Genomic DNA, 12,922 nt, shown 5'->3' with positions numbered 1-12,922 from the left:
TGTCTGACCATCAAGCAGGTTCTTAACGTGAGCCTTATTACATTAATCAGCACAGAAATATGATAACACCTTTTTCTCACCTCTAAGAGCCAAACAAATTCACTATGCCCATGCCTAAAAAAACACAACAGCATTACACACACACACTCAAAGATGACCTAAGATGAACAAGTTGTAAAGCTATACACATTTACTTACATCTCCAAGTAGAGATGCACAGGAGTTTACTCTGCAAAATAACCTAAACTAAGGATCATTGGTACATGCATTTCAAGAAGTTCCTATCCTCAAAAGCTATTCTTAGACAAATAGATAGACATTGACCAGAATAAGCCAGAAAGCCCCAAACTCCTTCAAACTAAGTTTTGTCATGCTCTAATCTGAAAATAAAGGCAAAGGTATCATTTTCATTTCTTCTGAACGGCTTTTACAAGGTTACCTGAATTTCATCTAGATACTGGACCAGTTCAAAGTTCTTTTTTGATAACTGTGACCTGTAGTCTGATTCTTCTCCTCTTCGTGAAAAAAGTGTTTCCTTTTGCGTATCTATTTGTCTCTGATAGTCAATCACATCCTGTCGGAGCTGTTCATTCTGCACCAAAACATAAGGAATTAGTCTGAGAATTCTACAGGGAAATATTGACAACACAGAAGGCTGGAGGACCAATGAATCTAACGGAATCAGTATTTCTCCTAGATTCTTCAGAACAAGCTATCACATCACATACCACTATCATCAGTACTAGTCAACCTACTGAGTACTCACCTTTTTCTTCATTCTTTTTTTCTTAGAAGAAAATAAAAAAAAATCAGGAAAAATTAAGAAACCATAACTTAGTAGATAGAAGACAAAGAAAAACTAGAAGCTTCTTTTGTATGAGAAAAAGTAATAACATTGTGGTATGTACTTAACAAAGCATACAAATGCCTTAGCAAGATGAGACTTTAATCCTTGCAGTAGATCATAAACTAGAGTGAAGGGTCCATGGCTCAACAATGAGCCTACCCTTCCCTTTGCATCCTTCTTCATCATGGTATCAAATAAATGAAACAAAATTAAAGGGACTTCTCAGAAATGTTTATCAAGTTGAAAGATAAAGATAAGATAAATATATATGAAAAGCTGGAAGCATAGCACCTAATAAAAAAAACACAGTTATAATAAGCCAAAGACAAGTAAGCAAGGTATGCTGTGAAGAATACATAGAAACCCCAAGGCCTGTAGTAACACTGAAAGAAAAGTAGTGACAGAAAGCAATGTCTCATTTAACATGAACAGTTTTCCAGACACATAAAAAAGAAGTCTGAACTATTTGATGTCCAGGTCTTAGCCAACCCACCCACCACTTATTTCAAAATATACTTTAAATGTTACACACATCCAGATGCTCCAAAGTTTTTTGTAGGTCAGTAAAATGAGTACCCAGCTTGTAGGGGGAAATTGGTGTACAGACTGTAAACTGCTTAGAGAGTGCTGAGTTCACTGATAAGTGATATAGAAATGTACATGCTATTGCTATTTAACATAAAAGTACTAAATCAGGACTAAAATCAAAGTTATTTTACTAACCTCTCTTCTCAATTTGCTGTTCTCATTTTCTGCATCTTCATTTCGAAGAGCAAGCTGCAATGACAAATGCAGTTATTTAGGAAAATGTAGCAAGTCAAGGAGATATATAGATCCATGTTTTCTCTTCTTTTCAAGACTAGCAATACTCCTGGTGTACAGAAATAGCAAATGTTATATTTGTAAAAACAGTAAGAATGCTTCCAGAACAAGGGCTGTTCACACAAGCAATCAGATGACTCTGTGGAGTTATTCTTTCTTTTTTCATTAATGAAATGTTTGCAGTAATGAAAAAGATGGAAAAAGTAGAACAGCAAACGGGGAGGGTATGAATTTCAGAAGAGTATACCTAAGCCCCCATAAAACTAAGTGAATAATGTAGAGTGATAGCTTGTTAAAAACTTAGTCTGTAATAGTTTCTTCTGTTACAGACAAAAACATCATATTACAGTGTAAAATGTTTACAAATTTCCCCACTTAAGAGTGGAGAAGATATGCAACCAAACAACTTAGTGTTGTTTACACTTCGTGCGGAGGACAAGTAATACATGCTGAATAATCCAGCAATAGCAAAGCACTCTTGAGAACTAAGGTTGCAATCCTATACACAGTTAAATTCACTGATGTTTACTAGACAGTAGACATATATAGGATTGCACGGTAAATGCACTATGGTCCAAAACAGACAGGCAGACAGGGGCGGCTTCCGGCTGCTCCAGGGGTATGGCGTTTACATGATGCCTCCCCCCACCCCAAGTGCTAGGCAATTTAAAGAACATTAAATGGTAGTACATTTATAGTGTGGGCACACTAAAAACCTAGCTTTAACTTGCTTATAATACAAATTTAAAATATTTGAGAAAACATATATACACAATAGCATGATTTTCTAACCGTGAGGGAAGGACTTCCTTCTATTTAGTTAATCAACCAAAGAAAGCTAATTTGGTATCTACAAAATATTTTATAAATGCCAATTTCAGGACAATGTGTTTTTGGGCATATGGTTAGTTTTTATTGATGTACCATATGTCCCGGGGTTATATGGTTAGTTTTTATTGATGTACCATATGTCCCGGGGTCATATGGTTAGTTTTTATTGATGTACAGTCCTCCCTCCATATTTGCAGGATTAGGGGAATGAAACCCCCACGAATATAGAAAAATCACAAATAACTCCACCTCCCACCTAGAAGCCAGTTAAAGGAAGGGGTGGGCGGATGAAGAGGAGCAGGAGCCCATGCTCCTTTTTTCCCACCCTCTCGTCCATTGGCTAGCCAGGAAAGAAGCAGTATTGGCTCCTCCTGGACTTTTTTTCCTGAGGAGAAAAGCCCAGGAGGGAGGGGAGGAAGAATGTCCTGGTGAGCGGCCTTGACTTCGCAAATAATCAAAACCGTGAATCTGGAGGGCCAACTGTATATGCCTAGTCCATGTTCATATTCTATGTAGTCCTCCCCTTTCTCCTTTTTTTGTTCTTCCCCCAACACACCTTTTTTTTAAAAAAAAAACCTTTTAAATATAGAACTAAAAAAAATTAAAAAGAAAGCAAAGAATTTCAGGTTCCAATTTTATACTGATGTGCCCATTAGGAGGTCCTATCAAACAAAAGAGCACTACACAAAACTCTTAGCTACCCTGACATTTTATTATAAACAATTAGTCCTAACTCCCCTCCTTTTTTGTTATCTTCAAAGCAACTCTGTTCAGTATAGGTTCCCCATTTGTGGATTTTAGAAATACTGCTTACTTGCTCATTGATTTTTTTTTCTTTCTCTAACTCCTTTTCCATATCTGCCAATTCTCTGTCTTTTTGTTCTAGCTGTCTTTCCAATTGACGGATCTCATCACGGAGAAAGCGAGTATCACGACCACCAGTAGATCGCTGTGCTGCCTTATGACAACGAAACAGAAGTCATTAATATGCTTCCAAGCTAAATAAAAAAGGCACTGAGTGAATTCTTTCAGTTAGAACTGCAAAACACAAAATGCAAGGGCCTCCAACTGATAAAAAAGTATGAGTTTCTCTCTCTAAACATAACAGACTTTGGACTACAACTAAATGCAGTTTGGATCTCCTGAAGCAGAATTGTTGAATTGTCAGCTATTAACTTAATTTCTACTGCAATATATAACAAACTGAAATCTAACAAACTGAAAAATGAAAAGTTAAAAGTAAAAGAATGTTATGTATACCCTGCAAAATTATACACTGTCTATATATTCTCTGCATATACATATTGTGCTTAAAAGCTCGACAAATATGTGTCAGATTTCTCTGTGAATAATACTAGTAAGAAAATTTTCTCAAATGTGCAAAAGGAAATTAAATTTGCTAGCTCTTTATCTATACATTAGCAGTAGCGATAGCAATTACATTTCTATAATGCTTATCAGGGCACTTAAGCACTTCCTAAGTGGTTTATAATTTGTTAGCTAATTGCCCCCAACAAACTGGGTACTCATCTTAGCGACCTGTGGAAGGATGCCAGAATGAATCGACCCTGAAACCCTGGGACTAAACTCACAACCTTGTAGCTGTGAATAGCTGCAGTACAGGCATTTAACCACCGTCCCACCGGGGCTTCCTTTGTACTGCTAATGGAATTTAAATTTTATATCCTGGAGTTTGGAATGCTTTGCTTCCAGTGCCACATGCCCAGGAGGAGGAGGGGTCTGCCTACATAGATATCCCTCCACACCATCTCAACTCAGAACAACAACACCAACAACTTGACAAAATGCAGACATGTGAGTAACATCATTCTTTTCCCTTCCTCTGATTTTTAACACCTTTGCCTGTTGAAGAAACAAGTGGAGCTCTGAAAGCGTTCATCATTTATTTTTTGAATTTTGGTTGACTCCATAAAGGTATCACTGTTTTGTGGATTTTGGATGTTTGCTATATGCATAGTTTGCTATATGCCAACATAGCAACCCCTGAATATGTTTTCTAGATGTAGGCTATGTCCAATTTCCTGTTGAAAATGGAAGGATTTAAAATTACCTAACCACTGTTGGGTACACAAATAACATCTTTTGTGTTTAATCAGCTTTTCTGAAGAGTCCTAAAAGGTTCACAGAACTGCTATTAATTAATTAGCATCTTAAAAGCACTATTGGAATAGATAGTATTAAAAAACCAATTTCAACTACAACATACCTCTAGTTCTTTTTCCAGCTTCATCACCTTACTTTTTAATTGATTTTCTGTTTGAACAAAATACAACCTATTAAAATATAATTCATAAAACCCTCAGCTAAAGGCTAGAATAAAAACAAACAACAATAACAGACCATATATGGTGACAGCTTCACAAAGAGCCTCTTACTCATTCATTTATAATTAATAATTATGGGACAATCCAACAAAAATGATATATTTCTAAGTTGCAATTATTTGAATGAAAAAGGTAACTTTTCCTAATCAAAACTACTGAAATTTAAAAACTGATTAATTTTAACTGGCCATTAATGTCAGTCATTCTCTACACCAGGGTGCGAGATTGTGAAATGCTAACACGTTGTATTAATCTCCTAGAAGACCATTGATGACTGCATCTGTATCTCCTCCCAAATAAAATATATGTATAAATAGGTATATATTTGCTCTGTCTAGCAGATATAGGGGGAAATGCCCTCCACAACCCTGGAATGTATTTGGAGGCATTCTAGAGCAATTTGCCAAAACAAAACAAAACAAAACAAAAGATTAAATTAAATAAGATATTTTTGACCTTATGGGGCACAAATATGACCCCAGGCAGCACATGCAACCTGCAGGCCCCACTTTGTCCATCCCTGCTTTACCCATTTATTTCATTTATTAATATGAAACCAAGATTCAGCTATTTATTGAAAATATGAATGCAGTGAATCTCTATTTCACTATGATGTAAATGTTCTGATTTTTAAAGCAAACATATGAGTTTGTGATTTGGGCATCACTGGTTTCCCTGACTGTTCTTTTAGCTGGAAAGGCTGAAAATATCCAAATTTGTCTTAACATGATTTGATTCTGTGCAAGTTACAATCCAAGGGTGGAACTCTTGGACTTCCAACAACTGAGTGGTAGAGGGAAGGAAAACATAATAGAAGCCACCTTTGAACAAATACTCAGATACAAAACTCATAAGGTCTAATGTACTTTGGCTTCCACCACAGAAGTAGGGCTAATGCAGCCATCCATATGTTCTTGGACAATTCCCAGCATGCTTCACAACTGGTTATCCTGGCTAGCATTGCTAGGAGGTGACATCTGCTGGGTTGCAAGATTCTCTTCCTTGCTCTACCAGACTTTCCCTTGCTGTACCAGACTCTCCATCATCATCTTACTGGATGCTACAGTAAACACCTTACTTTATTGTTCAAAAACTGGTAACACATGTGGGCACATGAGACTGTTACTTATGCAAGGAAGTGATGATACCAAATTTGGCTTGCTCCTCCCCAGCTTTTTCAACTTCTTCCAGTGCCAGCTCCACCTCTTGATTTTTCATCTAAAAATACAGTAAGATGAACAAGCGGATAAAACAAAATCACTTTTACAATTTACAGGATCTAAAATAACCCCTTGTTACGTTCAAATAAATTCCTATCACGTGTCATACAATTAAGGAGAGATGTGTAGTGTGGGAACAACATTTTCACAAGATATTTGTCTACAAAACACCTCAAATATGAACACCCTAAAGTGCTCTCCCCATCAGAACATAAAGCAAACTAAAACAGTACTAATTTTGGAATCTATGGGGCCATACAGACAGGTCAAAATAAAACTGCTTTGGGTCACTTTGGAGGTATGCTGTTTAAATGCTGCATGCATCCTAAGAGGCTGGAAACCATGCCAAAGCTAAGCTCCAGTCCTAAGGACTGCAACGTAGCTTTGGCACAGCTTCTGGCCTCTTAGGACGCATGCATCATTTAAACAGCATACCTCCAAAGTGACCCGAAGCAGCTTTATTTTGGCCTGTCTGTATGGGCCCTAAGACACAGAGGCCATGAAAGGTTATTCTTCTGATGCTAGGCAAAGAAATCAGAAAACCAGAGGCTGCCTTGGCCTCAGAGCAAGAGAGGAGGAGTTAGGTTCAGCCCCATCATGCCTAAACCCAGAAGCAGAAGATGGAGTTAATCCCCTCCTGCACTGCCATTCCCTTTTCCTCATGTGTTGTGTCTTCCTTAGATTGCAAGCCATAGGGCAGGGAACTGTCAATTTAACAATTTGTAAGCCACCTTGAGAGTCTTTGTGGCTGAAGTGTGGGATATAAATGAATGAATAAATAAATAAACAATATAATCCAATGCATATGCATTCAGAGATGAGTCTCACTGAGTTCACTGGAACTTACATCCAGGTACTCTTGTGCATGAAAGAGACACAAGCTAAGGCCCAAAACACACTGCAGACATAATCCAGTTTCAGACTGCTTTAACTGCCCTGGCTCAATGCTAGGGAATTGTAATTTATTGTGGCTCTCTGACAGAAAAAGGCTATATTTTTCACAAAACTACAGTTCCCAGCATTCTCTAGCTGTTGAACCAGGGTCGTTAAAGTGGTCTCAAACTGGATTATTTCTGCAGTGTGTTTTGGACCCGAATCACTCAGTGCCATTTTATTAACTCAGAAGGGCTATGCCATTGTATTAAATACAGAAAAGTGTTCTCTCACACTTTCAGCTCAACTGCAATTATTATACAAACCCATTGTATATGAGGGGATTAGATAAATAAAAGTTGCTCTACCACCAGGATGTGCTACAAATTAGTCCTTAAACTTTAAACAAGACAACTGGCTTCTGTTGAGCCCCTGGCAAGAACAACTGCATGTATTGTTCTCACACAGCTGTTTTGTTATTATGGTGGCCAACTGACACCTGTTAGTAAGAAACAGTACCAAAAACAATCTTGCAGCTGATTGAAGACCAGCCAGAACAATCACAGCCACAGCCACAGGGTAATGTGGGGGCTGCTGATAAATATCATGGAAAGAAAGAAGTCAGAGAATTTGCCCTGGGTGAGAGGTAAATGCTTTGGGTTAAAGGCTCACTGCCACACTTAGCTGATTTGCCAGTGCCTACTTCTTTCATTACCTGTGTTCTAGAAATGGCCCTTCTTAGGACAGTGCCCTCCTCTCCCCAGAGCAACCCAGTACACCATGCACTCAGTGTCTAATTTCCAATTAACTGTTTCATTGTGACAAGACATTTTGTAATGTGCTGTACTGATCAGTATTCAAGACAACCATCTTAAATTAGGTATTTCAAGTGCTCATGTACGCGATTATGATACAGCTTTTATTATCAGAATTACAAAATTAAAATGTGAAGTTCCTCTTTAAAAGGCTAGTAGACCAGTTTACAAACTAGTAATTAGGAAACATCAAGACTGACCTTCATTAGTGACTGAGAAATTTTAAAAAGCTGAATTAAACGTGCAGGGTTTTCATCCTTCAGGTCATTTCCATCAACCTAAATATACACAAAGAATTCTATATTATTATGGCAACTGCCCAATGTACACATACTATTTCTGTTTAGTATATTTATATAATACATGAAATTCACTACAAAAAATACCTTGGCCACTGCCTCCAATAAATTATCAGCAAGCTCTTCTTGACGAGGCAAAGCATCAGGATCTACTCGCATAATCTTTTTCCATTCTAAAATGGGTGCCATCTTGAAAGTTCATTTATCTCTGTACAAAAAGAAAAGTAGCATTATAAATAAAGCAAAATATTAATCACCTGACCTGCTCATAATGAAATGAAAGTTTGCTGCATATTATATGCAAGAAGTAAACAGATCATTAAAACTTGAAGCCAAATTCCTCATCCATGCATTCAAGTGATTTACCATCATTTCCATCTACTGGCCCCCAAATTTCAACAGTTTTTTCTGGAAGGCCAGTTTACTTTCAGGAGTAACAACCAAATGATAAGAAAATATATAATAATCGGAATGGAGTGGGGGGGAGGGGATGAAGGACTAACCTCAGATTTAGAAACAGACATATTTTCTGGTTTGTGTGAACATACTGGTTCCTATCAGGAATTTGTATCAGTATCTAAATACTGGATATTATATTAATGAAATTCTGCTGTCACTTTCTTCTCTACTCTTCCGTTTATATTAAATTTGCATCACAGAAAGGTCTGGCCATATTGCTAGTGACTAATTCTGCAATATGAGAATTTGTGCTGTTTGTTTTACAAAGTTTATCCATCCTTCATGTGCTAGGTTCCCTAGATTGAGGTGAACATTTTATCTATGTCCCATTCCTATAGTTATAGGGTATGGATGACTATGCCTAGCTGAGAAAAGAAAGCGAAGGGTTGCTTTCTAACGCAGACAAAGTAACACATGGATACATCTCTTCAACAGAGAGAGCATGATCCCATGTATGTTTACTAAAATTATGTCTAGTATGATAGGACTTGCTGGTGTAGGTGTGGAATAACAGTACTGGAAATACTTACTGTATATATTCAACTATAAGTCCACCTTATGTATAAGTAAAGGCCAGCTTTTGGGGCCAGAATTATGGCTTTTGATATAATTCGTGTATAAGCCAAGGGTAAAACCTAGAGGCATGTAACAAAGGATATAAAGGATTAAGCAATGTATAATGATGCCAAAACATTCTGCTATTTCCCCACCTGAATGATTAAAAAGCCCAGAAGAGGCACCGCAGAGATGTAGTGCTTCTTTTAGATTAGGTCTTGCCTTTTGTCACTCTACTCAGAGAAAGGGATTGTTCCTATTTTGATAAGAGTTAAGATACAGTACTTACACTGACCCATGGATAGGTTGACCCAGGTAGATTTTTTGACTAAAATTTTCAGACTTATACATATACATACACTAAGTCACTTCTGCAAATAATTCCCTCAACTCCTTTCTACTTTATTTATTTTCCTATTCCCAAATCAGCGTGTGCAGCACTGCAACCATATTGTCCCATTTAATAATTGTGGGCCACTCAGCAAGCCTCTTCCTAATAGCACAGAATTGATTCTTAAAGGAGCTGCCTTCTTCTTTTTTCGTGTTCTGTAAAAGATTTGTGACCAGTGAGGGTAACATCTGAGGCTTTCAGTGAACAAAGTCTATGCCACAATAAATCTGTACTAGTTTATGACTGTGAAAAGTACCAGAAGAAAGAAATATCTGTTACAAGCAATGGCATTTTCCCTGAGTTCAGACACCTCTTTTTGTAGAAAACAGAGTAAAAGACCTACCCTGTCCTAGCCAATTGCAACATCAGCCACGAAATAAACAGATACAGGTTGAGTCTCTCTAATCCAGAATCCCAATATCCAAATTAATGTCTACATGGGTGGCTGAGACAGTGTCAACTTTGTTTTCCGATGGTTCCATACACACAAACCTTGTTGCATGCGCACCATTATTGAAATGTTGTCTATAAAATGACCTTCTGGCTATGTGTATCAAAGTGTACATGAAACATAAATAAATAAATAAATAAATTCCACGTTTAGGTTTGGATCTTATTTCTCGGGTTGCATCGAACCGCATTGCAGGATTAATGGCATCAGAGGCATCAGAACTCCCTGACAGAGAAAGCTAAATGTCACACAAAACTACAAATCCCAGAATCCCTAATAATAATAATAATAATAATAGTATTTATTTATAACCCGCCTTTCTCTGTGTTGGATCAAGGCGGGTAACAGCATATAAAAAGAGAAAATGATAATATCAAAAGTATGCAAATTGGTCCAAGAGAAACAATTTAGGAGCCGTGGCGGTTCGCTTTTAACTGCCATGGCGGCATGCTTTGGGATCCCGGGATTCGTAGCCTTGTGTGACATTTAGCTTTCTCTGTCAGGGAGCTCTGATGCCACAATGGGCTACACAGTTCCCAGGATTCCACAGCACTGAGCCATGGCCATTTAAGCAGTGTCAAACCACATTATTTCTACAGCAACCCGATATCACACCAGGGCTGCATCTGCACTGCAGATATAATCCACCTTTAACTGTCTTGGTCAGTCCTAGGGAACTCTGGGATTTGTAGTCTGCGGCGACACCAGAAGTCTCTGACAAGGAAGGCTAAATGTTTCCCAAAACTACAATTCCCAGAATTCCCTAGCATTGAGCCAGGGCAGTTAGAGCGGTCTCAAACCGGATTATTTCTGCAGTGTGTGTTTGGACCCATGTTTCATATTCAGGGCTATGGAATTCTGGGAGTTGGAGTTTCTGATCCCAAGCCTTTCGGATAAAGGAGCCTCACCCTGATACACTTCTTCTTCTGTTGCAGTTGTTGCTGTTCCATGCCGCTCTCCGGCCAGCAGCTCCGCAACAGTTTATGGTCCACAAGGGCCTCCCGCCTCCCTCAGGACTCACTGGTTTCCGTAGTCGTTAAAAGAAAGGAAGAGGAGGAGGAAGAGGAGAGATGGCCGCTGCTAGGCGACGCCATCAAACAGTCTTCCTCCTGGCCCAGGCTCAAAAAAGACCCGGATGTTCTTAAAAGCCCGCGAGTCAAAACTCCCGCGAGGGACCCTCCCGAAGACTACGGGCCCCAGCATGCTTTGCGCCAGGGCCGCCGCCCACCCTGAACCATGACACCAAAAATAGCAACACAACTACAACCCTGGTGCCACAGAATCATCATCATCATCGACAACAACAACCCTGGTGCCACAAAATAATAATAATGATAATGATAATAATAATAATAATAATAAAAATAAAAACAAGAACCCTGGTGCCACAGAACAACAACAAAAACAACCCTGGTGCCACAGAATAATAATAAGAACAACAACAACAACAAGAACCCTGGTGCTACAGAATGACAAAAACGACATCAACCCCAGTGCCTCAGAATAATAACAACAACCCTGGTGCCACATAACAATAAGTAATAATAATAATAGCAACAATTTGGACAACCATAAGTAAGATTTTTTTTTATCAATTCCACACAGGATGAACAGAGTCCAAAACACACTGGAGTACGTATGGTAACCCTGGTCCCTCAGAATTATTATTATTATTATTATTATTATTGCTTCTTCTCATGGCTAGGTAGCCCACATGCAAAGCACTCAGGGGCCAGAGTGACCAGACATCCTCCTTTTCCAGGACGTGTCCTCCCTTTCTGCCTTCTGTCCAGGAGGAATGTCCCAAATGCCTTCCATTTTGAGCCTGGCTAAGAAGCATGAATTTATATTTATATGAATAGCTTTTGTTTGGTCGTGTCCAACTGTTCTACATTGTGAACGTGCCTTGTCCTTCTCTGTGGTTAGGACATACAGGTCCGAAACACACTGCAGAAATAACCCAGTTTGAGATCACTTTAACTGCCCCAGCTCAATGCTAGGGAATTCTGGGAAATGTATTTTCTTGTGGTACTAACAGAGAAGGCTAAATTTCTCACAAAACTACAGTTCCCAGGATTCCTTAGCATTGAGCCAGGGCTCAGTTATTTCTGCAGTGTGTTTTCTCCCTAAAAAGGCTGAAATTTGCAGCTAGGCCCCTGTCAGTTTGGACACTCATAACCGAAGGCCGTTAAAGCGGTCTCATACTGGATTATTCTTGCAATGTATTTTGGACCAAAGATCCAAAACAGACTGCAGAAACGATCCAGTTTCAGACCGCTTTAACTGCTTTAAGTGCTAGGGAATCCTGGGAACTGTAGTTTTATTGTGGCACCAGAGCTAGATAGCTCAGTATCTCACAAAACTACAGTTTCCAGAACTCCCTAGCATTGAGCCAGGGCAGTTAAAGTGGCCTCAAACTGGATTGTTTCTGCAGTGTGTTTTGGACCAAAGTAAATACACTCAACCCTCCATATTTACGGTTTTGATATTTGCGGATTTGATTAATATGTCCTCTCTAGGAATATATAGGTCCTCCAGTGCAAAGCTATGGTCAATTGTAACTAAAACTTGAAACAAAAGACCTAGAGACTCTTAGGGAGAATACTCTACTAGGCATTTGTAGCTCCTCCAGGGCAGTTCTATGGTCAGTGCCTGTCGAACGTTGACCATAGAGTTGCACTGGAGGACCTAGAGATTCCTAGAGAGGCATCCTCTCAGGTGTAAAAACATGGCGTTTTTGTTATGTGCGGATTTTCCATATTCACGGGGGGCATGTGCGAATACGGAGGCACAAGTGTAAAGAGAGTAGGGCCGTCTAGCCTTTGAAGCGCAAAGACTACATTTCCCATGGTGCCCCTGTTCACCGGAGAGGCAGAGGTTCCCCAACATCCGCCGCTTGGGATGCTGGGATTTGGAGTTTTCCTCCTCGAGCCGCTTCCCAGCATGCTTAGCGGTGACAGAGCCTGCGCCTGCGCAGTGTGAGGGGGAGTCTCCAGTTGCTACATCAGTGTTCA

At 39.1% G+C, this 12,922-nt stretch overlaps 1 protein-coding gene across 5 annotated transcripts in view; it reads right to left on the bottom strand.

Moving 5' to 3' along the window:
• CEP290 (centrosomal protein 290) overlaps positions 1-11,005 on the bottom strand; it is an 82,638-nt gene extending 71,633 nt beyond the window's left edge. For 3 of the 5 annotated variants that reach the window (XM_089524000.1, XM_089524001.1, XM_089524004.1), the window contains exons 1-9: positions 10,817-11,005; positions 8,140-8,260; positions 7,954-8,031; positions 5,994-6,063; positions 4,728-4,774; positions 3,315-3,458; positions 1,571-1,624; positions 767-787; positions 440-592 (exon numbers count right to left, since the gene is read on the bottom strand). In XM_089524000.1, the coding sequence (XP_089380126.1) occupies positions 440-592; positions 767-787; positions 1,571-1,624; positions 3,315-3,458; positions 4,728-4,774; positions 5,994-6,063; positions 7,954-8,031; positions 8,140-8,241 (669 nt within the window). In that variant the 5' untranslated portion in view covers positions 8,242-8,260; positions 10,817-11,005. The remainder of the gene's footprint in view (positions 1-439; positions 593-766; positions 788-1,570; positions 1,625-3,314; positions 3,459-4,727; positions 4,775-5,993; positions 6,064-7,953; positions 8,032-8,139; positions 8,261-10,816) is intronic. The other 2 variants (XM_089524003.1, XM_089524002.1) reach the window with 1 other exon arrangement.
• Between the last annotated feature and the right edge of the window lie 1,917 nt (positions 11,006-12,922).

This window comes from Sceloporus occidentalis, unplaced genomic scaffold, assembly GCF_023333645.1.
Source record: "Sceloporus occidentalis isolate IW3139 unplaced genomic scaffold, rSceOcc1.0.p SCAF_5, whole genome shotgun sequence".
Classification (NCBI taxonomy): Eukaryota; Metazoa; Chordata; class Lepidosauria; order Squamata; family Phrynosomatidae; genus Sceloporus; species Sceloporus occidentalis.
The sequence above is the reverse complement of the archived record's forward strand: the minus strand, read 5'-3'. Positions and strand labels throughout refer to the sequence as shown.